Source organism: Mchenga conophoros, linkage group LG6, assembly GCF_057382185.1.
Source record: "Mchenga conophoros isolate Kocher_MC1m ecotype Shallow Benthic linkage group LG6, M_conophoros_male_GT1.1, whole genome shotgun sequence".
Lineage (NCBI taxonomy): Eukaryota > Metazoa > Chordata > Actinopteri > Cichliformes > Cichlidae > Mchenga > Mchenga conophoros.
Genome location: NC_140531.1, coordinates 28,666,696 through 28,691,269, shown reverse-complemented (window position 1 = coordinate 28,691,269; position 24,574 = coordinate 28,666,696). Strand labels below are relative to the sequence as shown.

Here is a 24,574-nt window from a genome sequence, read left to right as displayed (position 1 = left end):
TCAAGAAAAACATGATTTTCATGCAGGACAATGCTCCATCACACACGTCCAAGTACTCCACAGCGTGGCTGGCAAGAAAAGGTATAAAAGAAGAAAAACTAATGACATGGCCTCCTTGTTCACCTGATCTGAACCCCATTGAGAACCTGTGGTCCATCATCAAATGTGAGATTTACAAGGAGGGAAAACAGTACACCTCTCTGAACAGTGTCTGGGAGGCTGTGGTTGCTGCTGCACGCAATGTTGATGGTGAACAGATCAAAACACTGACAGAATCCATGGATGGCAGGCTTTTGAGTGTCCTTGCAAAGAAAGGTGGCTGTATTGGTCGCTGATTTGTTTTTGTTTTGTTTTTGAATGTCAGAAATGTATATTTGTGAATGTGGAGATGTTATACTGGTGTCACTGGTAAAAATAAATAATTGAAATGGGTATATATTTGTTTTTTGTTTAGTTGCCTAATAATTATGCACACTAATAGTCACCTGCACACACAGATATCCCCCTAAAATAGCTAAAACTAAAAACAAACTAAAAACTACTTCCAAAAACATTCAGCTTTGATATTAATGAGTTTTTTGGGTTCATTGAGAACATGGTTGTTGTTCAATAATAAAATTATTCCTCAGAAATACAACTTGCCTAATAATTCTGCACTCCCTGTAATGTTACAGCTTTATTCATGTTTTAAAACTATTTAGAGCTTTCAGCCCTGGGTTAAGAAGAGAGGTGATGATTAGCGAGCAGCAGTATGGCTTCATGCCCAGAAAGATCACTACAGATGAGATATTTGTATAGAAAAGGTCAGAAGGAGCTTCACTGTGTCTTTGTGGATCTAGAGAAAGCCTATGATCGGGTACCAAAAGAGGAACTGTGGTACTGTGCTAATGTTTTCATGGGGAGCGAACAGGATAGACAAGAGTAGTAATGAGTGCATCACAGGGACAGCTCATGTTAGAGTTAGAGAAGTAAGATGAGATGGTTTGGACATGAGCAGTGATGGGACAGTGGATAGACCTGAACAAAGGATGTTGACTATGCAGCTACCAGGCAGGAGAAAAAGAGGAAGACCTGAGAAAAGGTTCATGGACACAGTGAAAGAGGAAATGCAGAGGGTTGGTGTGACAGAGGAGGATGCCAGGGACTCTGTGAGATAGAGGCAGGTGACCTGTTGCAGGTCCCCGAAAGGGAGCACACCAAGAAGAAACAGGTCTAGAAATAAAAACATGAAACATTTACAAGTATAACTATACCAGCACACACATGATCTCAGAGGTAAATAGGATTTTGCTAAAGCAGCAAAAGAAGCAGAGCCAGCAGTTTGTCCTGTTTGTATTTGCAACACGGCTAATGAAAGAAGTCACCCACGGGCAATAACCATTCTTTCTCTCAGCTCTCCAGATTTGAAACAAAGGTTTTGGGAACCCTTTACCAAAGTGTGCGTTCCACTGCAGTGTGCGTTTAAGTCTCTAAGGGGTTAGAAGAGTAAGGGGTGATGAAATGCTCTACAAATCTGGGAATCTGCTAACAAGCTCATTGATTTGAGCCTTGAAGAGAACAGCTGCAGGGGGTAAGAGAAAGAAACAGAGACACACTGAAAGTAGGGGCTAGACTAATAGACACAGAAAGTGAAAAAAGGTTAGGAGACACAAAACAATTGGATGCAGGAAGGAGTGAGGGAAGTGTTGGTGTCTTTCTGCAAACTCAGACACTTAAAGCGTTTAAAATGGTGCAGCGTGAGCATACGACTCATTTGTATGCTCCAGTTTATAACAAAGAGACAAGCTGACACTCTGTCTCACATACCCCAAGCACAAATATACACTAACATCCCACAAATGATTAATGTTAATGTACTAGTTTCCCTTAAAGAAGGAGCTAACTCAGAAGTCTTTTTAGGCGTTTCATACAGATCAGCAGGTTCTTTGGATTCAAAAGATCACACACACCATCCCTTCATACCTAAAAGTTTGGATATTTTTAATAGGAAATGTGTCTTACCCTCATTTAAACCCAATTGTATAATAATGTTTTGAGTCAGCTGCTTTAAAAGTTTGCTACCTATATAGTTGCTGGCTTGCACAACAAAGTCAGAAAAAAAAAAAGACAGAAAAAAAGCACTAAACTTCTGAAAAAATGAGAATCAGCGATCTAAGGAAAGCAATAACTGAACGTGATAACCCAATTGTGTGACATGCAAGAAAAGCAAGGGTGGAGTTTGAAATATATGTGCATGCATGTGCTCTTATCTGCTTGGAACAGGAAAACAGCTCATAGCCAACCTATGGAATAAAAGGAGTTGAACTGAGGTCACTGACTCCACTCTCTCTACTCTCTCTACAGGCTTCACTTTAATGATGGCGCAAGGTGAAGGAGTTGTTTGACTGGGGGTGACGAGGAGGTGGAAGACTTGGAGAGACACTGGGTGGTGATAAACAGAAAAAGCTCAGAACAAGCAAAACTTATTACACATTTAGACCCACACATTTATGCCTCATGCTTCAATATTAATGGAGGTCTGGGTACTTGGGGGGGGGGGGTTAGTCCATGATGGGTTTTCCTGGTATTTCACTGATAGTGTGTTTAGTTAGTTTGTCACACAGAAAAATTACACCGTTGCCAATCAGATGCTTTTCAGATGGTACTGAAATCAACCAGAATTTGAACCAAAAATGTCTAAAATGGATATGTCCCTCCATAGGGCAGCATTTGTTTACAGTTTCCCTTCCTTAACACTGGTTTCTTTACAGTCCCTTTTCTACTGATATCACGTTTGATATAAATGGTAAACAGACTGGTTCTTATACAATGCTTTTTACTCTGAGCACTTTTTTTGCTATGTTCTTTCTACATAAGTGCATTATGTAACTTTCGCACACATTTAAAATCTGATGGGTGGATGTTCATATCTTGAACAGGAATATTTGGTGTGCTGACTGGAGCAGACAGGGATCAAACAACTAACCTTCCAAATAGCAGGTGACCTTTTTTGCTACCTGAGTTACAGCCACCCCAGCCATCTGAAAGGTCAGATGCGCCTGAGAGATCAGCTCAGCTCATCTGTCAGCACCTCCCGGGTGATGTGTTAGGTCTTTGCTTGATTTTGGTTGACTTTCTGATACCGCTCACCAGCTGCAGATTGTTTTTGCTACTTTTTTATTTTGTTCTCCATTTCTCTAGTTTCCTTAACTTTTTTTATGAACACTCTGCACACCACGCCAAGATATAACACCTTTTCAGCTAAGCTAGTTCTTTGGAAGTAACCTCGTTGGTGCAAAAAAATCTGTTTTATTCCTGTCAAACTGTGTTATCTTAGGAATCTTTCATACATTTAACTACACAAATGGGAACAAATGATCTGTTCCCAGTTGTGTAATAGTAACAAACTAACACCAATTGATCACTTGAGTTAGGTGCCTTAATTATGTTTGAATTGAATGATTCATAGATAAGTTTAAATTATTTTAACAAAAAATAATAAAACAAAAAAAAAAAAGAAAAGGAAAAAAGGAAAAGCTAATAAAAAGAAAAACGTGGATGGACATTTGGGATTCCTGGATAGCTCTTGATCATGATCACTTAAAAAATTAAAAGAAAGTCTTATTCCTTAAAAGCAAAATATAAATAAATGGGGAGTGCACAGTACTGAAACTTTGAGAAAATAAATGCTCAGCGAAGGGGTAAAACACATTACTATTGACTTTCAAAAACCCATACCTCTTACTACAAAAAAATCAAAAAAACTCTGACACTTTCAGCCACACAATATGAGAGCAACTGGACAAAGTGAAAGTGAAAAGAGAAGTGGAAAAAATATTTATAACAAGATAAAGCCTCTACAAAAAATGAGTGAAACACAGAAGGCAGACAGAATATGCTGAGAAAAACAAGTGTGCAGCAGAAAGAATCTGAAGACCAATTCAATTTTACAAGGCATTACGTAACATCAGGTCTTTTTGCATTAATCTTTCGGGTTATGTAAGCTATCTCTGGACTAGAGCAGATTTATAGCAATGAGCTTATGATGCAAATTAGCATTAGTTCTTTTGCAGCATGCTGCCACTGTGGTAGTGTAGTGAATCTCTCTTCATGTAAAATGTGGCCTCTCTCACACAAGACAGACGTATTTATACCCCAGAAAACGTTCAGACTGAAGAATTTAAAAAAATTAAATAGACCAAAAAAAACAAAAAAAACCCCAAGGTGTTCCAACAGCGCAAGGGGTGTGGCACCACAGTCTTCACATATCATCATATGGCACGATATCATTGTATGAGATAAAACAAAGGCCTGGTCAAACTGTTTGAACAGAGCTCACAGAAAATGAGGGCAAAGCAATAACAATGTGATTTGTTGACTTTTGTAGTTTGACTGTCAAAGGGGAAGGCATAGTGAAAATATAAAAATACTAGAGATGGACCGATCCGATATTATGTATCGGTATCGGTCCGATACTGACCTAAATTACTGGATCGGATATCGGAGAGAAATAAAAAATGTAATCCGATCCATTAAATATCAAAAAAGCACCTCACAAAACTTGCCACACGGCGTAACTCGGTCATAACCGTAGCACTCGGAGCAGTGTGCTCACGTGATAGAGCGGCTGTGTGTATTTGTAGCCTCACTAGCAATCCAGTGGCATTTCATCTCCGAGGAAGTTATCCCTGAGAGAAGTAAAGCAAGTGTTTAAGTTCATCTCTGAATGTTTGTAAAGCATTCCCATGTTAAGCTTAACAACCGATATATGGAGCGACTGCCTCTCTCTCTCCCTCTCCTGCTGCTACTTCAATCATGAAACTGATTAATGATCAGCTGATTGGCTTTTCTGTAGCGAGTCCGTCTCTCTTCTTTGTTTTTGGCCCACTTTACACCAGAAAGAGGAAACCAGCGGCTGAACAACAGCAGTTTAAGCTTGATAAGCTGTTGTTAGAATTTATTTAATATTACTTTCTAGACCAGGATCCTTTTCTACGTAGCTGACAGCTGGTAACTGTGCAGGGGCGGATCTAGCAAAGTTTAGCCAGGGGGGCCGATAGGGCATTAACAGGGAAAAGGGGGGCACAAAGACATACTTTTCTTTCTTATTCTCATTTAAAATGTCTAGCTTTTATTAAATAATTATCTGAATCTTACACCCAAAGTTTTAATCTGATGTAAAATGTATAGAAGTCCATTACTGTATATAGTAACTGTTAAGTCTAATATACCCTAGTAAGCTATACTACTTTTTCCTTTCCTCTGCAGTTCTGTTGAAGAAAGATCTTGAATCTATTTAATTATTCTTGAAAAATAATTTATTTCTGTGCATTTTTTGGTGGTTCCCTATTTTTTTTTGCTGGAAGTTTGCAACCCTATTAGTTAGGTTGCTTAATATTTCTGCTAAGTACTCTTTAAAATACCAGAATAGGAAGGATGGAGTCGGTTTAAGTTTATTAGATTGATCAGTGTTGCTGAACTATGAAATATTTTGGGTGCAGTGTATTTTTTTGCATACAGGTATAACAGAATAGCTTCAGAGTTGTTGTTTATTTAAACTTGAGTGTGAACTTATACAAAATGCAGCAAGATATTAAAAAAAAAAAACAGTTTTATTAATTAAAAAAACACACTATATCGGATTCATATCGGTATCGGCAGATATCCAAATTTATGATATCGGTATTGTATCGGACATTAAAAAGTGGTATCGTGCCATCTCTAAAAAATACCACAGTGTAAGTAAAACTTACTTAAATAGAGAAAGAAATATGGCTGGCAATGGGGAAGAGAGAGATAAAAATTGAAAATGATTTTATAGTAAGGATAAAAACTAAAGTGCAAAAGATTTGTGAACAGATGGGCCTTAAAAGAACCGGTTAACTATTAGAGAGGTGTAAAACTGACAGTTGTCATGTCTCCTGGCTTGAAACATCAGCTTTTGTGAAGCTTCAAAAGACAAACTGACTGGAAAATGTGATTTTCTTATAACAGCAGCATTACAAGGATCAAGGATCAAGTATTCTGTTGTCATTCACCGTGAAGAAAACCTTACAGAACGAGATGCAGTTACTCAGATCTCGGTGTTAATAATGATTAAAATAAGCAACGATAGTAGAAATGCCTCGAGGCAATAGCCCTAATAACACTAATTGTTGAAAATGCTGCTAAATAATTGCAGCTAGTTGTAGGACTGCAGGTGCAGGTAAAAATGAGAATGTGGTAGCTCTACATGGAACTAAATTAGCAGTAAAATATACAGAACACACAGTTCTGTGTAGACGATGATAAATCAGTGCTACTGTCTCTTTTCAGCTCCATGCCTGAATCTGAAACTTCACATTAATTGAGAAATTACCTGCAGTAGGGATGCTGCTGTGTAGCGTGACACTTTAATTTTGAGGAATCCATGGAGAGGGCGTGCATGAGAAGAAGAAAGCGAATCTTTGCGACGTGACTGAAGATATTTTTAACAATTTCCTCCTTTTTTGTGTGTCTTTTTCATTTTTATTGATGCCTAAGAGTTGACAGTACTGAGGCAGAGAAACTAGGAAGCAAGGGGAGATAAGGATTTTGACTTGCAATAAAGATCTTCGACTGCTATCAAACCAGATGATGCAGTTTTATTACGTGCTATGATTCTTAAATAACCATGACAGAGTTTGAGGGAGGTGGGACGGGGAGTACTGTCTTTTTAAAATAAGCAATTATTACATGTAAGACAAACTCAAAGTGGAAAAAATAAAGCAAAGTAAAAAAAGCAGGTTATAATGATCAAATATTATTACAATACCATGTATTATAGATCTCTGATTTAAAACAATAGCTTAAAAAAATCCTCAATAAAAATTAAAACTGCCTTTTCCCATTACCCAGGTAAGTTAGATCAAATATAACTGTAGTTAGATCAGTTAGATTTTGTACTCTTCAGCAATAAAATGCAAAGGGGAAGAAATTTCTTGTGGCACATTTTCAAACCGACTTTAATAAAATATAGTAGATTTAATATGTTTACAGTTTTTAGCAGGCACATTTTTTGATTTCCACATGTCATCTCTGTGAACCGTCCCCACAATGCCACGTTTTTAGTTTTCATGTTACGCCCAACACATGCTCTGTGAACATAAGCCACCAGGATGATGCACCAGAAAATGAACAATTTTCCAGGCTACTTCACTGTACTTACTTCTTCGCTGTGTATCGTGTGTCCTGTGGGCATTGAACTGTAAGAGGCCATTGCGCTTTTAGCCTGTGCCACTTTCTTTCATCTTCCAGTATTATTAAAGCTTCTTTATGTCACATAACAGTAGTGGCAGGATAAGGCACAAAAGGTGCTGACCATCTAGCTTTTCAACGACTGGGAGCAGCTCTCTGTGTTCCAGACCCTCAAGTTGGTAATGAGCAGGAGAGCCGTGTCTGCTCTCCCTCTAACACTAATACATCTCAGGTACCCTGGCAATCTAACTGGCATCAAATTCAGCTTTATTTCCATCAAGCTCCTCAGTATTCCACAATGTGAGGGGTGCATACTCAGCAGAAATGGTGAAACGCAAAGACCTGTACTGAATTAACTGAGATGTGTGTGCTGCAGTGTGTGGTCAGGTAACATGTGGTAAATGTGTGAAATTTCTGCTTTGTGCATAAATGACGGATGTTGTGAGATTCCAAACAAAAGAATGGCATTCATTAGTGAGCCTTCAAAAACTATCTGCATATTTGAATACCAAATATAAACTCTAAAGATGCCACCTCGGCACTTTGCTGAACTCTCTTTTTGTCCTTTCCAGCCATTGTTTCCGACAAACATCGGTCTGATCTGCATGCTGACAGCCTTCAGGATGAAATATGATTTTGATTTGTCACAGACATTTTTTTAAAATAAACAATACCTTAAAGTTTAATCTATTGTGAGTTTTATTAAAAGAAGTCATTTTAGTCAATAGCTCCAATGCCTTAGTAAGTCTCGACATGCTCTTTTCACTCATCTCTAGTAAATAATATCCAGCCACGTGACTGCAGTGCAGACTGAAAACTACAAAAAGGGGAGTGATACACTAAGAAAACACAACACCTAATCATTCCCACAGCGGCCAATTACAGCTACCCTGCTTCCTCCTAAGCCAATCACAACTTTCAGATGTTGTCATGAGAGCAATACTGTACCCACTATGCACTCACACACCCACCACAATGCAGGAATGAGAAACGGTGGAAAAGGACAGACCCTGGACACTTTTTTGCTCAGCTTTATTTTAACACTGCTCAATGTTGCCCAAAGGAAAGCGAGATGTTTCCAAATCTGTGTTTGGTCTCAGATCTAACCAAGCCTTATCTTTAGGGCAACTATTGTCTGTTTGCCTGCTTTTTCATTTGACTTGGTCATTTTGTCCATCTGGACTCAACAATATCTGCAACCCCCCCCCAAAACACAACATCCGTGTTAAAATACTAATAAAAATACAGTATTAATACGAAATAAAACAACAGCAATGCATTGTTCATGAATGCGTCTGCTGATTTGCATCTGAGGCTTTTTCTGTGTGAACCACTGATAATTACATTGCGAGGTAATCAAACCAAAAAGCTCCCTGTTTTCCAGCCTGTTTACTAACACACTGTGATAATTGCATTCGCAGGGCATGGTGTGAATGTACACAAAGCCACTATCTGAGAATGCAGCCCTAACACAGAAATGCAGCAGTGTTGAGGGAATTCTTTAATTAATTCATTCGTTGACAAAAAAAAAGCCCCCTGTGTATTTCACAGCGCCTAAAAACAGAAAATCAATACTTATGCTTTTTAAATAACAAATCACTATGTACTTGTGTGCAGCTTCGCCGTGTGGCAGAATATTTTGAAGCTAAACATACAGTATAATTGCACGTCATAGCAGTACAAAGCTGTGCCTCACAATGCATCCTCTTCTGAGAATTGAACTTGTCATTACTGGGTTCACTGAATGGACCCAGTGTTACATTATCCTTTATTACATGTTAGTATAACGATCACTGTGAAAAGCATTAAAAGCTTTACTTTAACATTGACAGGTTTGAGGGTAACGTGAGAGATGCAGCGAGAGAGAACGAGCAATCCATCAGCTACAAGTGAGACTGAGAAACTGGCTAAAGTGAATACACAAATTGGTCATACTGGTGTGGTAATATATCCTGTGCAGTCACCTAAAACATCACGACCCACAATGTCAGACAGATAAATCTGAAAATGTGGGTCTCAAGAAACTCCAGTGACGTGCATGCAGCAAAAACGATTGTGCCATCAATCTCAAAAGTCACTTTTTTATATATGAAATTCTTCTAAATTGTCCCACACTCTCTTGGCCCCTGAAGCTGCGTTATATGTCTACAGAATGTCTGCCAAAGGCTGGGCATCAATACAATGCTTCTCCTATGATTTGTGAGAGATGTCCGGAGCAGAGCACAGTATGAAATGCAGAGAACAGCCGGGCCTCTGTAGGCACCATTATATTGCTCTATACTCTGTACCTGTGCCACTGCGCTGATCGACGACGACAGAAAGACAAAGACTAGCAGCTCAATCGAGGCCGAACAAAGACGTCACCTATGAGTCAGCTGTCTTCTCACAATATGCCTGTTCATAATTCTTCTTTCAAACATTAGCTATTCCTTGACATTGAAGATGACAACCCCTATGATTTGTTCAGTCTTGACTATGAACCTAATTACTTAGACTAGACAACGCTTGAAGGATCTTTTCAATCACGACAAATTTACATCCATGCATATGTCTGTGTGTGCTGGCTCTAGTTCAGCTTTATCAGTAAGCAGAAACGCGTAATCATCCTGACACGGGACGGAAAAGAAAAATCACCAATGTAGTTGCACTGACATCAAGCTGCAGATTGAGCCTACGTGAGATCAATACGGCAACAGATCAATTCAGCGACAGGACCTTAGAAACCTCGATGCTAATGCTGGCGTTAAGTGGAAATGAGCAGACTTTAAATGCAAAATTACAAAAACACAATGCATCAGTTGATTGGCTAAATTGGCTGTTAGTGTGAATGTGAGTGTAAATGGTTTTCTGTCTCTCTGTGCTAGCCCTGTCCGGAGTTTACTCTACTTTTCATCCTATTAACAGCTAGCAAACGGATGAAATAGATGGATATATGCCTTTTTTTCCCCAATCTGTACACAAGAAACATTAGTTTCATGTTCAGTGTTTGGAGTTGCAGTTTCTTGTTTTTTAGTTTAGAGTATTCTTGTTTACCTTTGTTTTTTTTTAAGGATTTATGTTTGAAGTCTTACAGTTTCTTGAGTGGTTTTGGTCATTGTTCTCTGTGTCGTCCTGGTCTGTTTCCCCAGTCATGTCTCTGTGCTGCCTGGTCCCTCTGTGGCCTGTCTCTGTGGTCTGTCATGTCTCTTTTTATTCTTCCTTTGTCTTTGTCAAGTCCGTTTGTCTCAGTCTGCGTTAGTTTCCTGTTTTAGTTTGACAGTCTCTTGTCATGTGTGCTTTATATTCAGTTTTGCTTCCCCTGTCGTTACTAAAACTTCGCTCACCTGTGTCTTGTTTTCCCCAGCTGTGTTCCATCTCTCTAATTGCCTTATGTGTATATTTAAGTCCCTAATTTCCTTCTGTTCTACGTCATTTCGTCATCATATTCCTTCATGCTGTGCGCGCTCCAGTCTGTCAGTGTTTCAGTCAGTCCTCTCCAGTTAACGCCGCCTTATGTTTTGTTAAGTTTGCCGGTGCGAGCTAATAAAGCTGTGTTTTGAGTTTATGTTTGTCTGCAGAGTCCTGCACTTGGGTCCACTCTCTGTCTGACACAGCATCCCATAACAATTAGCTCTATAGCTCTATATAATTAAGATATCAAGATCTCGCACATAAAGAACTCACCCCTGAAGTTCCTTGACAGACATGGAGATCTTGAGGTTGTGTCCCAGAACATGAAGTGCAGTGAGGATATCAGCCCATTGGACCATTTCGCCTAGAGGCCCTCCCTTCAACACCTTTGGGCTGAAAACATCTCCAGACTCCTCAGTTAGGAAGCCTACATGAACGAGGATCTGAAAGAGAACACATTGTTATAGAAGAGTTCAAATAAAGGTCTGTAGATGGGGAACATAAGAAAACTTGAAAGGACATTGTTTAATAATAAATAATCTTTAAACAAAGGTTTTTACGAAAATCATGTTTTTTGTGGTTTCTTATAATGTTCTGCTGTATTTAAATTAAATTATAATCACAAAAAAAATCTGTAAATGTACCTAAAATAATAATGATAATAGTAATAATACATCACCAGAATAGTTTTTCAATTGTTAATAACTAGTTAAAACCAACAACAGATATGAATAGAGAGTCTCAAATCGTGCTTAGACTACATTAATAACTCAATGCCAATAACGTTATAAAATACAAAAATAAGCCCAACAGCTTTAGTTATTATCTGTAGCTCCAAACCAATGTACTCAAAAACCAAAGTCACCCAATAATACAAACTAACAGAGAGAGAAAGCTGAATATAAGAACAACCAGCACGTTTTACAATGAACAATAACAGTTTTTGTCAAAGTTTCAGAACTATGAACAGGCCTGATGAGAAGTTAAACGTATAAAAATTCAGTGTATCATGTTTTAATTCTTTGTGTTTCTTTTCTCCTCATTTAAACCCAGATTAACTCCATTTTATTGTGAAAATACAATAGATCTAAGGGGGCCATCACATCTGTTGTAGGTCTTCTTGTTGCCTGAAACATTTTCACTATTCTAGATCATATTTATTGACATAATTTTACAGTCAACATGTTTTATTTATGATGGTCTAGTTATGTCACAGATACCCTAAATTAATAATAATAGCAATTACCATTTTTTACATGTTTCTGTAATGGTTAATCCACCAATATGTGCACGGTCTTTAATGAAAAAGCTATTTTTTATGCTAAAATGTCATCTAAAATTTGAATATATTATTAAAAGTTTACTGTTTTACAAAAAAGCTGAAAAAAATAGTAAAATGCCAAATTACAGGTATTTATTTTCATTCCTGAAAAGAGAAAAAAATAGTTTCACAGGTTGAAAGCAAAGCTTGTTATGCTAATTTCTGACTTCTTGGTGAAGTTCACTTCACCGGCTCAAATTTGGGTATAAAACGTGAACTCAGTTTGGTATTTGCCTAATACATAACAATATAAACAACATAATTCATCAGTATAAACACGTTTTTCACTAATTTCCAAAATATATTTGTGTTTTCTTCTTTTTATGACAGATATTAAAATAGCCCTGTATGTGCACATAATGTACAGATGTTTACGATAAAGTACATTCACTCCAACCTGATGTCCATTATAACACTTTGAAATATTTGCATAATAGATATTGCTAAGCTCTTGGAAAGTTAAGTTTCTACTCTGCACAATGTTTTAATGACTTTGAGGATTAATATCATTGGAATTTCAAAGTGTTTGAAAAGGAAATTATGGAAATCCCCAATGAATTACTCCTCATGCTCCAATGGAACAACATTTTTCATATACACACAGAAAAACACTGTGGTAAAAATTCTTAGAAATCTAATGTGAACTTTAAAAATATATACTATGCAAAACATGTAAATTTCATAATAAAATAACTTTTACACTTTGACTTGTACTGTTATACAATTCTTCACATAAAGGCTACAGTCCTGTCATGCATGTTCACCTAGCTGCTACATAATTAGTGCAGCCCAGCGAGAAATGAGCAACACGTTACTTTTCACAGTGGATTAGACACAGTCATGTCCAAACGTTGCTTTGCTCAGTAATCCTGATTAACTAACACAGCATGAACACCTCCAGCTGCTTTTGCTGGCAAATGGAGCCCGCAACTTTGACCATGCAACATACATAATGAGCTTAAAACCAAATGCGAGGAGTTTGCCAGGAAGTTTTCCAAGGCCTTGTTTACTGTCTCACCATTTGTGTGCAAGTGCATACAAATGGTGAGACGCATTAGTGTTTCCTGTGTCTGTACTTTTAAATCTGTTAGCTGTAGCAGATAATGTCTAAAAGCATCCAAGAGCTTTTCAGATATATGCCACAATGGCACTCATTTCACTCTCCCCCTCCTAATTATGTGTGCTAATACTGAAGTTAGAAGAGCCAACATGTGCACCTGCACACAATATACATACATACACACAAAACTGCTACAAAATATGAGTCATTTTATGACCAGGGGACAGACTGCATCTGAATAACAAAATGAGAAAAACAGAAAAACTGTACTAAACGAAATTAATTATTGATTTCAACCCACAATAAATGTTTAACAATATTTTCAGCTGGCCATGGAAACGGGTTGTGAACGTAACATTGATATGTCATCATATTTTAGGTTCACATGGCAAAGTTCTGCTTAAATTATTGCCTATCTACACATTCAGCAGTTATGATGCGAAATAAGCTCTCTTTTTTGAAGTCCCAGACTAATATTTTTAATATTTTGGTGTCCACCAAAATCCTGTGGTAAACACGTGACTCATGCTGCAAGGTGCATGTATAGATTTTTAAATATTAGGGGAGCTGCTCATATAGTCGATACTAATGTAGAGCCTCATTAACATGCTGTCTCACTTTCGGGACCTAATATCCGTACACATATTCTTAATACTCAACAATATGTTTGTACACTACATTTGTTTAGCTTTATTATTATATAGTGGTGTTTTTGACTTCACACACTCAGCACATTTGATAAAGTAATTTCACTGATGTACTTACTTGAAAATAAAGCGTGTATACAACTCTGGACAATGATGTGTATACAGCAGAGTCAAGCTCCAGTGAGACTCCAGCTGGCGTGAAAAATCCCTTGATTGAATAAACCTGCTCTATTAACTTCTGCTTCATAAAAAGATAAGTGAAATTTAATTACAGTTTGGGTGGCAGATGGCAAGAGTGAGAATACATGGCACCAGTACTATTCCCTGGCTCGGTGTTGGTGTTGGTTATAGGGTGTATCAGCGAAACGCTGGCATCGACGCAGAAATGGAGACAGAAGGAGCTGAATTTCAACTACTGGCACAACAGTAAAACTGATAAATAAATATGAGGAAAATCACACAGTGGCAGCAGCTCTGAATAACTGTAGACTGGATTCTATAAACTGGCATCCATACACAAATGCAAAGTTAATAGCAGGAGAGGAAGAGTTCACTATAAAAGCTGGCAACTCCCTCGTGATCTAAACTAGAGCCCAACCAGTACTGGATATGTGCTTTCAGACACAGGAAACAAAAACAGATTTCCCTTTCCTTTCCCTTTAAGTTATGAGTCCTGAGTAAGATAATATGACAATGCAGCTTAAAAATACAATACATAAAATTAATTGTCACGGCGGGGTGCGCCGGTGTGTTTTTTGAAACAGGACCTAAAAGCAGATGTGGACGAGGAGTTGCAGGTTTAAACAGAAAGCGATCCTTTATTTGGATGATAGCAGGAGTTAAACATGGAACCCTAAGCAAACTAAAAAAACACTAAGAAACAAATACTATGAAGTGCTATGACTATAACAGTGACAATGGTGGAGATAACAGACGACCTGACAACGACATTCAGAAAACAGAGGACTTAAATACACACATGAGGTGATCAGGGGAAGTGGAGACATATGAGAACACAGCTGACTCGAATGAAACATAATGACAATACAGGGGAGAGTAACACTAACTACAATGAACAAAGAACACCAGACTCTTACAAAATAAAACAGGAAACACAGAGACATAGACATGGAGATAAAACATGACATGAACTTAACATAACCACATAGACATGAAACATAGACGCAGGAACCAGGGAGACTGGGTATGGGAACTTATGACAGCTGAATTTATAAAAATGTAGAGAGGTAAAGTTTGTGTTACCAAAAGAGAATCAAAATCTTGAGAGAGGAGAGGCAAACCAACACACACTCCTGCCACCATAACAATTTTACATACTTGCTCGCTTCAAAATGAATATGAACAGGTAGAAAGTTACACAATGGAAAGTAAACAACAGAAGGAATAACTGTGAAGCCTCATAAACTATGTGTGTCACAGCCAATTGCCTCCCTCGGGAATCTGGATAACACACAAGAGAGTTGAATACTTTATACAGTGGACTTATGGTACTCCCAGATGGTGTGTGTGTGGTTATGTGTGTGCGTGTCTGAAAGTGCTGATTTTTTTGTGTATTTGTTTCATGCTGACATACATCAATGAACTCCAGTTAAAATCCCTTGTGTGTGTTCAGCATAAATGCTCACTCGCAGTGAGCTTGGGGACTCTCAAAAAGCTCTGAAGCTAATTTTTCCTGTTAACATCCCATAGGGACTGAATAAAGCCTCATGAAACCCACGGAGACACAAACAGAGGTACAATACCTTGCTCACCTTTACATCTGTCCCATCTGTTTGCTTGTATGTTCATGCACCACCAATTTGAATCGCAGTATTTTCACAGTATCTTTCTGTTCTAAATGCCGTTAGATGAGTTGTAGTAAGGAAAGTCTAGTCTTTGAAATGTTTATGCAATATGAGACTGAGTCAAAGTGAAATCCTTGGAAAGACCTTGGTGCATACACTTGAGAGCGGGAGCGCAGAAGTGACTGTTAAGTATGTGTTACCACTCCAGTGGTATCCTCTGCTCGAGACATCACTAACAGGGTAACGACAGAAGTATGCAAATTCTTGGCTTAGCATCTGTTAGAACAGGACTTTGTATGGACATGTCTGAGTGTGTGTGTGTGTGTGTGTGTGTGTGTGTGTGTGTGTGTGTGTGACCTGGTTCTCTCATTCATCGTGCCCCCGAAGAAGGTTGCAGCTGTCCAGCCATGGGAGGCAACACAAGCTGGCACCGACAAAGATCACTACTCTACCCTTAATTTCACCTTCTTCCTCATCCTCCTTTCATGGCCCTACAAACAACTTTCCCCTCTTTACTTATACTCATGTCTTTCCTGCTTGTTTTCATATTCTTTCAACTTGCTTCCTCCTCTTCCTCTTTCCTCTAACAGCTTTTTCTTTTACCCCTACCCCAGTTCCTCACTCCTCACTTATCCTTCCACACTGTCTGCACTTCATCAGTCAGAGATCTATTAAATCTCAAGAGGGCAGAGATAGAGAGAAGGGGAATTAGCAGCTTGACATTTGCTGACAAACACACTAAATGTGCATGCTCAAGGAAGCACAGATGCACATAAAGTGACACGGGGAGATACTAAAACTACTAGCAGACAGCCAGCGAATCTGTTGCTTTGTAGGTTAACGGGATAAGGTCAGCGTCTTTGAATCTGTACCCTCATCTTTCAAAAACCCTTCAATGATTCCTGAACTTAGCTAAATATATTTCCTTTGATGTCTAACAAAATGAAAACAGCTTTTGTTCAGATTGATTCTAATGGCAAAAAAAACCCAAAAAAAAAACGGCCCTGACCTTATATTCAGTTTCATAACGAGGTGAAAAAAATTCTTTTAAATGTATCATTGCTTTGAAAGGGAAGTGAACCAAGAGGTCGACTGTATTCTTTCTGAACCTCAGACTCACTAAGGAAATTGGCACTCACAAAGAGATTTCCTAGAATACTTAAGGCAGGCTTTTACGTCATTGTTCACTCTGATACAAAATATCACTCACTTGCAAATACACTAGACTGTAGAAAATCTATTCTCCTGTGACTTTCAGGTAAACCCTTCATAATTACATTACTCAAATGTCCAGAGCTGCTGTGATATGTACACACACAAATGCACACATGCCCACACACTTCCTGCTGCATTGCTTTGTCTTTCATTTCCTCTTCTTCTTGATCTTGTCGCCTACGATACCTGCTTCTGTGTTCTACTAATTTATTCTTCTTCTAGGGAAACATCTACTCTGGTTACAATCAAAGCCCGAGCCCAACAAAGAAACAGAACTGAATCAACAAAGCCTCATTGGAAATGCAAAGACTAGAGATGAACTGACCAGACGGTGTGCAATTAAAAGTCAAACACACTCATCATGAGTAAAGATCCATAGTTCAGCAAAGAAAAGTGGGGGGGGGGGGGGCACCACAAAAACTAGCAATAAATCACTTTCACCCAGCTGAACATAATCATTTCACAGAAGCTAGCGAAGGAAAAGTGGCTGTGGCTAAAGCTAAAGCAATTCACAGCTCTGACTCATCCACAAGCAGGCAGCCCTGGCAAGAGCCAAGGTAATGGGAATGAGTTTCACCTAATTTTGTTTGGTAAAGGAAACTATGTCAACTTACTGCAGTTTGGGGAAATTTTTAAAGATTAATCATTTATTTTATTATCAAAATAAACATTTTCCCTGAATAAAACTTGATTTTTGTTTGTACATGCTTAGAAAGAAAATCTGAATTTGTAAAAATCTGTATCTGCAGGTCACGCTTAAGGAAAAATCAGAATCGGACAAGAAAATTGCAATCAGTGCATCTCTAGATGGTATAATCAGGCACGGTCCTGCTAATGGGAACAGGGATCATGTCAAAGACAAATGTTAGTGCTTCTTTTTCAGGGTCAGAGTCATTTAAAATCAGGCAGTGATTCCCTCAACAGACTACTGAGTGACATTAATTTGAAATTTCAATGGAAACCAATCTTGAGCGTTAACAGTCAAAAAAAAAAAGTGTGCGTCTCTGGTTAAGACTGAGCTTTAAATGCTAAATAAAATGTAAGAGATGCTGCCTTTGGCATTTTGTTTTTTATTGTCATGATATCCAATTAGTAGTCAAGCATAAACACAGACCCACACAGACTGACAGGGAATACACAGATGCACATGTTTTTTTTTTAAACTTCCGTTTCTAATTATTGTGATAAACAGCTTTAGACAGGCAAGGCTAACTCTTACAAACGCCAGGACATCTGCTGTTGAGATAGCAGCGGCAGCATTTTGTAAGGCATACACAGTTGAAGCAGCCACGAAGGCACGATAGAGGATAACAAATCCCCTCAGTGCAGAACAAGAAAGAAGAGCATCAATCACAGTGACAGAGGACTATTTCCACCCATGTTAACTTATTTTAGAGAGAGATGTGGGCAGAGAGAAATATTTTGGAAAGAGGACGCAGAATGCTTGCTCAGTCTGCCTTCTCACATTAATGCATTCATTCATCATTACTACCTTAAGTAAAAGAGTGTGAGTGTGCTCAGAGAAGGGAGAAATCAAGGAGAGTATAAATAACCAAAAGTTGTGGTTTTAAGAGTAACGTGCACCAAAAAAATTAAGCTGCAAAAGTAAGCTTTTAGATTACACCTTCAGTTTAATGAAGTACCCTTAATCCACAAGCAGCGTAGTCTTCCAGGCCTAATGTCTCGCTCATCTCAGGCGTGTCTCACTACCTTCCCTATTTTTAACAGTCCTTTGCTAATCCATTCTCCCTCTCCTTCTTTTTCTTTCTCATCTTACTCTTTGTCCTCTAGCACTACTGCATACATATCACTATAATCCCAATCATTCATCATCATCATTTCATCACCTTACTTGCTTTGGCTTCTTCGCCCTCATTTATCGTATGCAAGGATAAATGGCTGCCTTTCACTCACACACAGCCTCTGTCATGAATGGCTACTGTACAGCTTCAAATGCAACCTAAATGATACTGCGGTTAAAAGAAAATGCTGTTATAATCAAAGCAAAAAGACTTACCTTCTTCTGGTCTCTCCACTGTTGCTCCAATTTGGCATCCAGACGATTGGCAGCTGTTGCCCACTGTTGTGCAAGTCGCCGGATTCGCCGCTTCATAAAGCTGAGGGACTCCTTACCTGTCCCAACCTGGTCCAGCAACACAGAGAGGTCTGTACGGAAGGCAGCCTGGGAATGTGAGAATATAAAAGGTAAGCTGGTAACAAAATCAGGTAAAGTGTAAGATTTGGGCAGCACAGGGCTCACATTTTGAGCTCTGTGGTGCCTGTTTTGTATTCTACAGCAGCATGGGTGTTCAAAGCTTTGGTTATACTGCCAGTAAACACCATAGCTATGAAGGTATGTCACGGTAATTCAGCAATACCTGCAAATGCAGGCTGGTAGCCAAACAATAAATAATTTTGCCATGTTTTTCCTCCCATCTGCAGCACAGAGGGACTAAAATTCAGTCAGCTTTAACACTCATAACGTACTATTACGTACCAGTACTACTGTTACTAGTACTAAGTACCACACGTAATATTAAAGTACTTCTGTCAATGAAATATACAAGGAGCAGCTATGAGCAAATGCAGTCTTTCTAACTAATGCTTTGAGTTTTCTACTCTAAAAGCTTTGGTTCAGCAATGTTTTTATAAAACACAAAAATAGTTCAGTTATTTTTGTCAGGGAGTCGATTGGTCTTCATTTGTATTAGCATTCCGGTTAGTTTCTAAAGATGTCGTTCTTAAGACAGTTATTAAAAGAAAGGAAAAGTGAAACTGCAAACATTGTGCAGGCATCACATTTTTAACTATTTCAAAGACTCGTGATGCGGTCTGAGTGAGAGAATGTGACTGAGAAAGGTGCCACTATATTCAGATTCAGTGCACAGTTCTGTCCTTGTTCCCTATTTTGAATTTCAAAATCCATAGTCCTGTATTACCACTGCGCAGATTTGCACCTGAAGGCACCGTCAGGTTTGCTGTCAGAAAATGTATTCATTTTTTAACATTAAAAATCAATCAGTATTAGCAGCCGTGGATGAGGTCTGCTTTAAATAGGGCGTGAGCAGGGTCAGACACCTTACTCAACTGTAAGGTTTCTTCTGAAGAAAAGGACTGTTAAATTCTTTTGACTGCTACTCTGGACATTTATTAACAGCTCACCGACCTCAGGCTAGTTTTTTACATTTCTGTTGTTACTAACGGCAGCCTGAAATCATAATACAAAGGCTGCACTTTCAGACGAAATGGCAGAGAGAGAAAAACAATTTTTTGAAAACACTATAATTATGGTACAAACATGCCCTATTTGTCAGTTCCAGCAGTTAACTAACACAATATTGCTTGTCTAAAGCCATTTTTCCTCTGTGGCACTCTGTTTTCCACCATCTTGACTCAACTTTCTTTCCCCTACAAAACTTAAAATTTGATTTTTTTAAGTTTAAAAATAAAAAAGGTCTTGAATCAAGGACACAAGAAAGGTGAATGAAAGCAGATATTTCCAACCCTTAAAGTAAAAACCTTAGCAAACAGAAATCTGGATCACAAGTCATTTGCTATCTTAGGCTTGCACGGAATCAAAAGCTACTTCTCCAAACAAGCACATCTTAATAAATAACTTACCAGCAACATCACCTCGCACTTTACATGCTTCCAGTACACAAGAAATCAGCAGAGCCTGCTGCTATCTTTGAGTCAGTGCTGCTCTGTCTGTCCTGCAGGAGATGCTTGTTATTAAGTCTAACTGACTGAGGGACAAATTAAAGTTTCATCCAAGAACATTTTGTACCGAGGCAAGTAATTAACATTTAAGTATTCCATCTGCTGACCAGATGTTTGTTTAGGTGCCAACAGCGTGGGAAAGTGTTACAATAAAAGCCTTACAAGAAGTAAGTATCTACATATTTGTAACATGTTTTATTCATGTCATGAGACAAAAAAAAATCAGTTTCTTTGATGTTTCACTATAAATGTTCTCAACCACTGAAGTACTGGAAAAAATACAGTCAATACAATATATATGAACAGAGTGGCAGTACAGGCAATTTCTAATTTTTACTTCTTTCTTCTGGATTTTTTGGCCCTTATTTCACAGAATTTTACGAAATTACACATTTTTAAGCAACTGTGGCACAGATTCCCTTTGTGATTTTTATTAACACATCATCTTCACATTGCTGAGCTGGTGAGCCAAGCATCATCACTTGTGGGTTTATTGTACATTCATCAGGTGTCAGTTGGCATCCTGTGTTTCTAATAGCACTACTGCTCCCTTACTTGTCTCTTGGGGGACTTTGCTGGCTGTGTATGCTGGGTAGGGGGGCTGCTGTGGTTCCTCCAGGCCAGTGGGGGGCAGAACCACTCCACCTCACTCAGGTAGATGAGGAAAGAGCAGTCTGAACCATCAACACCATAGAAGGCATAGCAAGGATCTGATGTCCACCGTGCACGCATCCACTAGAGGACACACAGGAAGAAATATGTATACACACAAAAACAGAAAAATTACTTACCAAAGATTTAATCATCTGACTCCAATATATATATATATATCTATATTATATATATAGATATATATATATATAGATATATATATAGATATATATAGATATATAGATATGAAACAACAATTAATAACTCACAACTGTCTTTCTGCAACAGGACAAAATAATGGTAACAAAATGTTTTTAAATCATTTTCTATTAATAACTGCACATTTATAAAATTAGGAAGTTCCAGATTTAGGTGTGACCAGCAGAGGAGCTTGGTCTGCTGTGTAGAAGATCAGCTGATGGTAAAACTCCTAAAGGATGTGTTGATAAAGCTGGTTTTAAGCAGGCTGATCACAGGTGCAAGCTGCTTTGAAACCCATCATAACTCTTTATTTAGTGTCATATTTACTGACACTGACGCCTGTTATGTTCTGTGCTTCTTTCTTCTTCTGGCTTTTCATAAAGCCAGAAGAAGAAATGGAAATCTAACAGCTGGGAAGTGTGCTTCATGTATGCGTGAGGAAGGGTGGAGAGGTCACATTACAGAGCCATGCCGCCAAAACCAAATTAGTGTTGATAGAAATCGTGTTATTTTTTCTTTTAGATATAGTATCTTAAAGTTTATTATTTAATTGGGTAGTTATACCCTCATTAAGCCCAAATCAACTAGTCAGTTTCACACAGTGAAATGAAGAGAACAGCTAAATACTCACATCTACTTTTCCAGGACACTCTGGGAAGCGAGGGTCTCTCGGCACTTCACACTGACTTGACGACCCATCTCTCAATACTGAAAAGACACAGTGAGTGAACTTTTGCTTCCAGATTAAAACATCAATCTGTGATTTATAAGCTTCACATTTTACAGAAGATATTTACATTTGTAAATATCCAGTTAAATGATCAATTGACTTACGCCTGCTGTGAGTAAAATTAGCCACAATCACTGATGCTTCATTAGTCTACAGGCTTGAAGGCTTAGTTCACTTAAATCAGTTGGCTCTAATGAGAATATTTATTCTCCAGTGAATATAACATTTCCAACAGCAATCAGCCAATGTAATACTATCTATCAGCTCATTTATCAGCATATGGAGCTTGTCAAAGTCTCTTTAAAATTCCAGCCTCGTTTCTGCTAATCGATTTATTTACTCAAAATGACTAGACATGAACTCGTCTGACCCAAAGGCTGCCCTCTGAGAACCAAGAGGTTACAGCATTACTCACAGTAACAGCTTCACTCCGCTTGCCTATGGAAATTTCATAGCAATATTCACTTCCTTCCATAACACAATCATTTACTGTTTATGTCATACATGCTGTGAAGTGCTCATAAATCTCCGTGGTTTTCCCTTTGCAGCCTTGCAACATATCTACTGCAGTGCACAATATTCACTGGGCCTGACAAAGCAGTCTGTCTCCCGCTGCCGCCAACCATCCTTCAGTTACGCTAGCAACTACGTCTGCTCACTTAGGCTGCACACACTGCATTAATTGCTCCAATGACTTAGTTAACTGCCTCTCTGCTGCCGATGTGAGAAGAAGGGAAGACTGTGTCCGAGAACCATTGCAGTTAGATTTTCTCGCTCTTTCCCCCTCTCTTTTAAATCCCCTCCTTCTCTCCCTAGTTCTCTCTCCGGACCATCACATCTGTCTTCTCTTAGATTCTGTCTGTTTCCATTTGCCTAATGAAAAAGAGACATTTCTCTACATAAGTCTTCCCTGGGGCTTGTCTCCATCAACTGAAAACATACACGGATTGGCTGCAAATGTGATTACAATAGCAACCACTAAGGCAACAACTGAAAATGTGGTCAACTAACAAGATAAAAACTTGACTTCTGTCCCTTCTAGATGGAACATAAAAGCCTTGCCAGTGTTTGAAGGGAAGGAAATTCTAATCACGTCTTCTAACTCTATTTCTCCTGTTGTTTCTTCTCGCACATGCCTGACCACGAGATAAATAAACCGCCACTGAGCCGTATGATAATAAAGTCTGCCAGCAGTGTTTCAATTCATCTGTGATTAGAGAAAGCAGCACTGTTTTCATTTTGGCGTGTGCCATTGTCCCTGCAGATGCAGAGGCGAAAACAAAAGGAGAAGTAATGCTCATTTATTCTCATGTAAAGAGTTGAGCAATTAGCCTCAAGAAAAAAGTAACAGAGGAAAGTGGGCGGATATTTGGTATTACTGCGGTTTTGATTAAAAAAAAGTCTGTTGTGAACAAGACAACAGAAAACCACACAGTTGGATAAGAGCTGACATTTACAGAGATGACCTCGCCTCAACTTCAGAGCTTCCGTGATGATTCCATAGCCTGAGTTTATTTCTCTCGATTTTTAATTTACTGGGAAAAACAAAACAAAACAAAAAAATCTGATATGACTGACTACAGAAGATTCTGGATGTTGACTCAAATCAAACATCTCATTTTTTTCATGGTGGTGTTTTTGACTGTCTATTTTAATCTAGTATAACGACCCATTGTCCAAATACTTTCTACTATGTTTTAATATTTTTGTGTCAGAAGGTGTCAGACAGAAGCTCTGCTAACTGACACGGTATGAAAACTGATTTGTGTCAGTGATAAAAAAAAAAACAAAAAAAACACCCGAATAACAGATGTGTGTGTGTTTCTGTTTCTCCTCATTCCTTTGCATGTGTGGGTCTGCATATTTGTCATCACAAGCTGACAGCTGTTCATGTGTTCAGCTGTGCTTCAAGTTGTAAATTACTGATTACATTTCAGTGGCTGATCTTATGCAGTGGTGCAATGTTTGCGATGCACTCTTCACATTGTGTGAGACCACGTATACCATCACTGGTACCAAGTGTCTGCCAGTCCCCTCCTCTTTTATGTGTACATTTTTATTGTGTATAATGACATTGTACGCAATTGTGTGTTTATTGTGCATAATGCAAGCCCGTTTCCCTTTGGGGTAACAACGTTAATCAATCAGTTTCTTAATGTAAATCATAAGAGTGGAGCAGGCTGGATGAGAGTGAGGTGCGTCTTGTATACTTATTTATTGTTCTTGTAATATCCCTGTGCTGTATATTAATTTATGATGTTGTCTGCAATTGTAGTCAATCTACAGAACAAGGAAACCAATGATAAGCTGGATTTTACTCACACATATTGTAAACAAGAAGGTGAAACCATGATGATAATGATACTGTACCTCTGCCTTGCACCATACTGTTTTGCAATATCTGCTCCACCCTGATGGCCATGTTAGAGACATTCTGGGCGATAGCTTGGATCCTCTCCACCAGGCTGGCTGGTTGAAACCTGTAGACACAAAACACCTGGACTTAGAGTGAAGAAACGCAGGTGATCACGATGGACAGATGGCAAAGTACAGCACTTGTGTTACTTACACACCTGGCAGCAAAATCTTCAAGCAACCATTGCCATTCACCCCCATCTTGTGCATTGACATTTAGTGCAT

The 24,574-nt window shown here is 38.5% G+C and overlaps 1 protein-coding gene across 1 annotated transcript in view; it reads right to left on the bottom strand.

Moving 5' to 3' along the window:
- LOC146572839 (alpha-1,6-mannosylglycoprotein 6-beta-N-acetylglucosaminyltransferase B-like) overlaps positions 1 to 24,574 on the bottom strand; it is a 118,839-nt gene that overhangs the window by 41,802 nt on the left and 52,463 nt on the right. The window contains exons 4-8 of the mRNA XM_085277263.1: positions 24,305 to 24,414; positions 21,836 to 21,912; positions 20,908 to 21,087; positions 18,650 to 18,814; positions 10,858 to 11,027 (exon numbers count right to left, since the gene is read on the bottom strand). Of these exons, the coding sequence (XP_085133389.1) occupies positions 10,858 to 11,027; positions 18,650 to 18,814; positions 20,908 to 21,087; positions 21,836 to 21,912; positions 24,305 to 24,414 (702 nt within the window). The remainder of the gene's footprint in view (positions 1 to 10,857; positions 11,028 to 18,649; positions 18,815 to 20,907; positions 21,088 to 21,835; positions 21,913 to 24,304; positions 24,415 to 24,574) is intronic.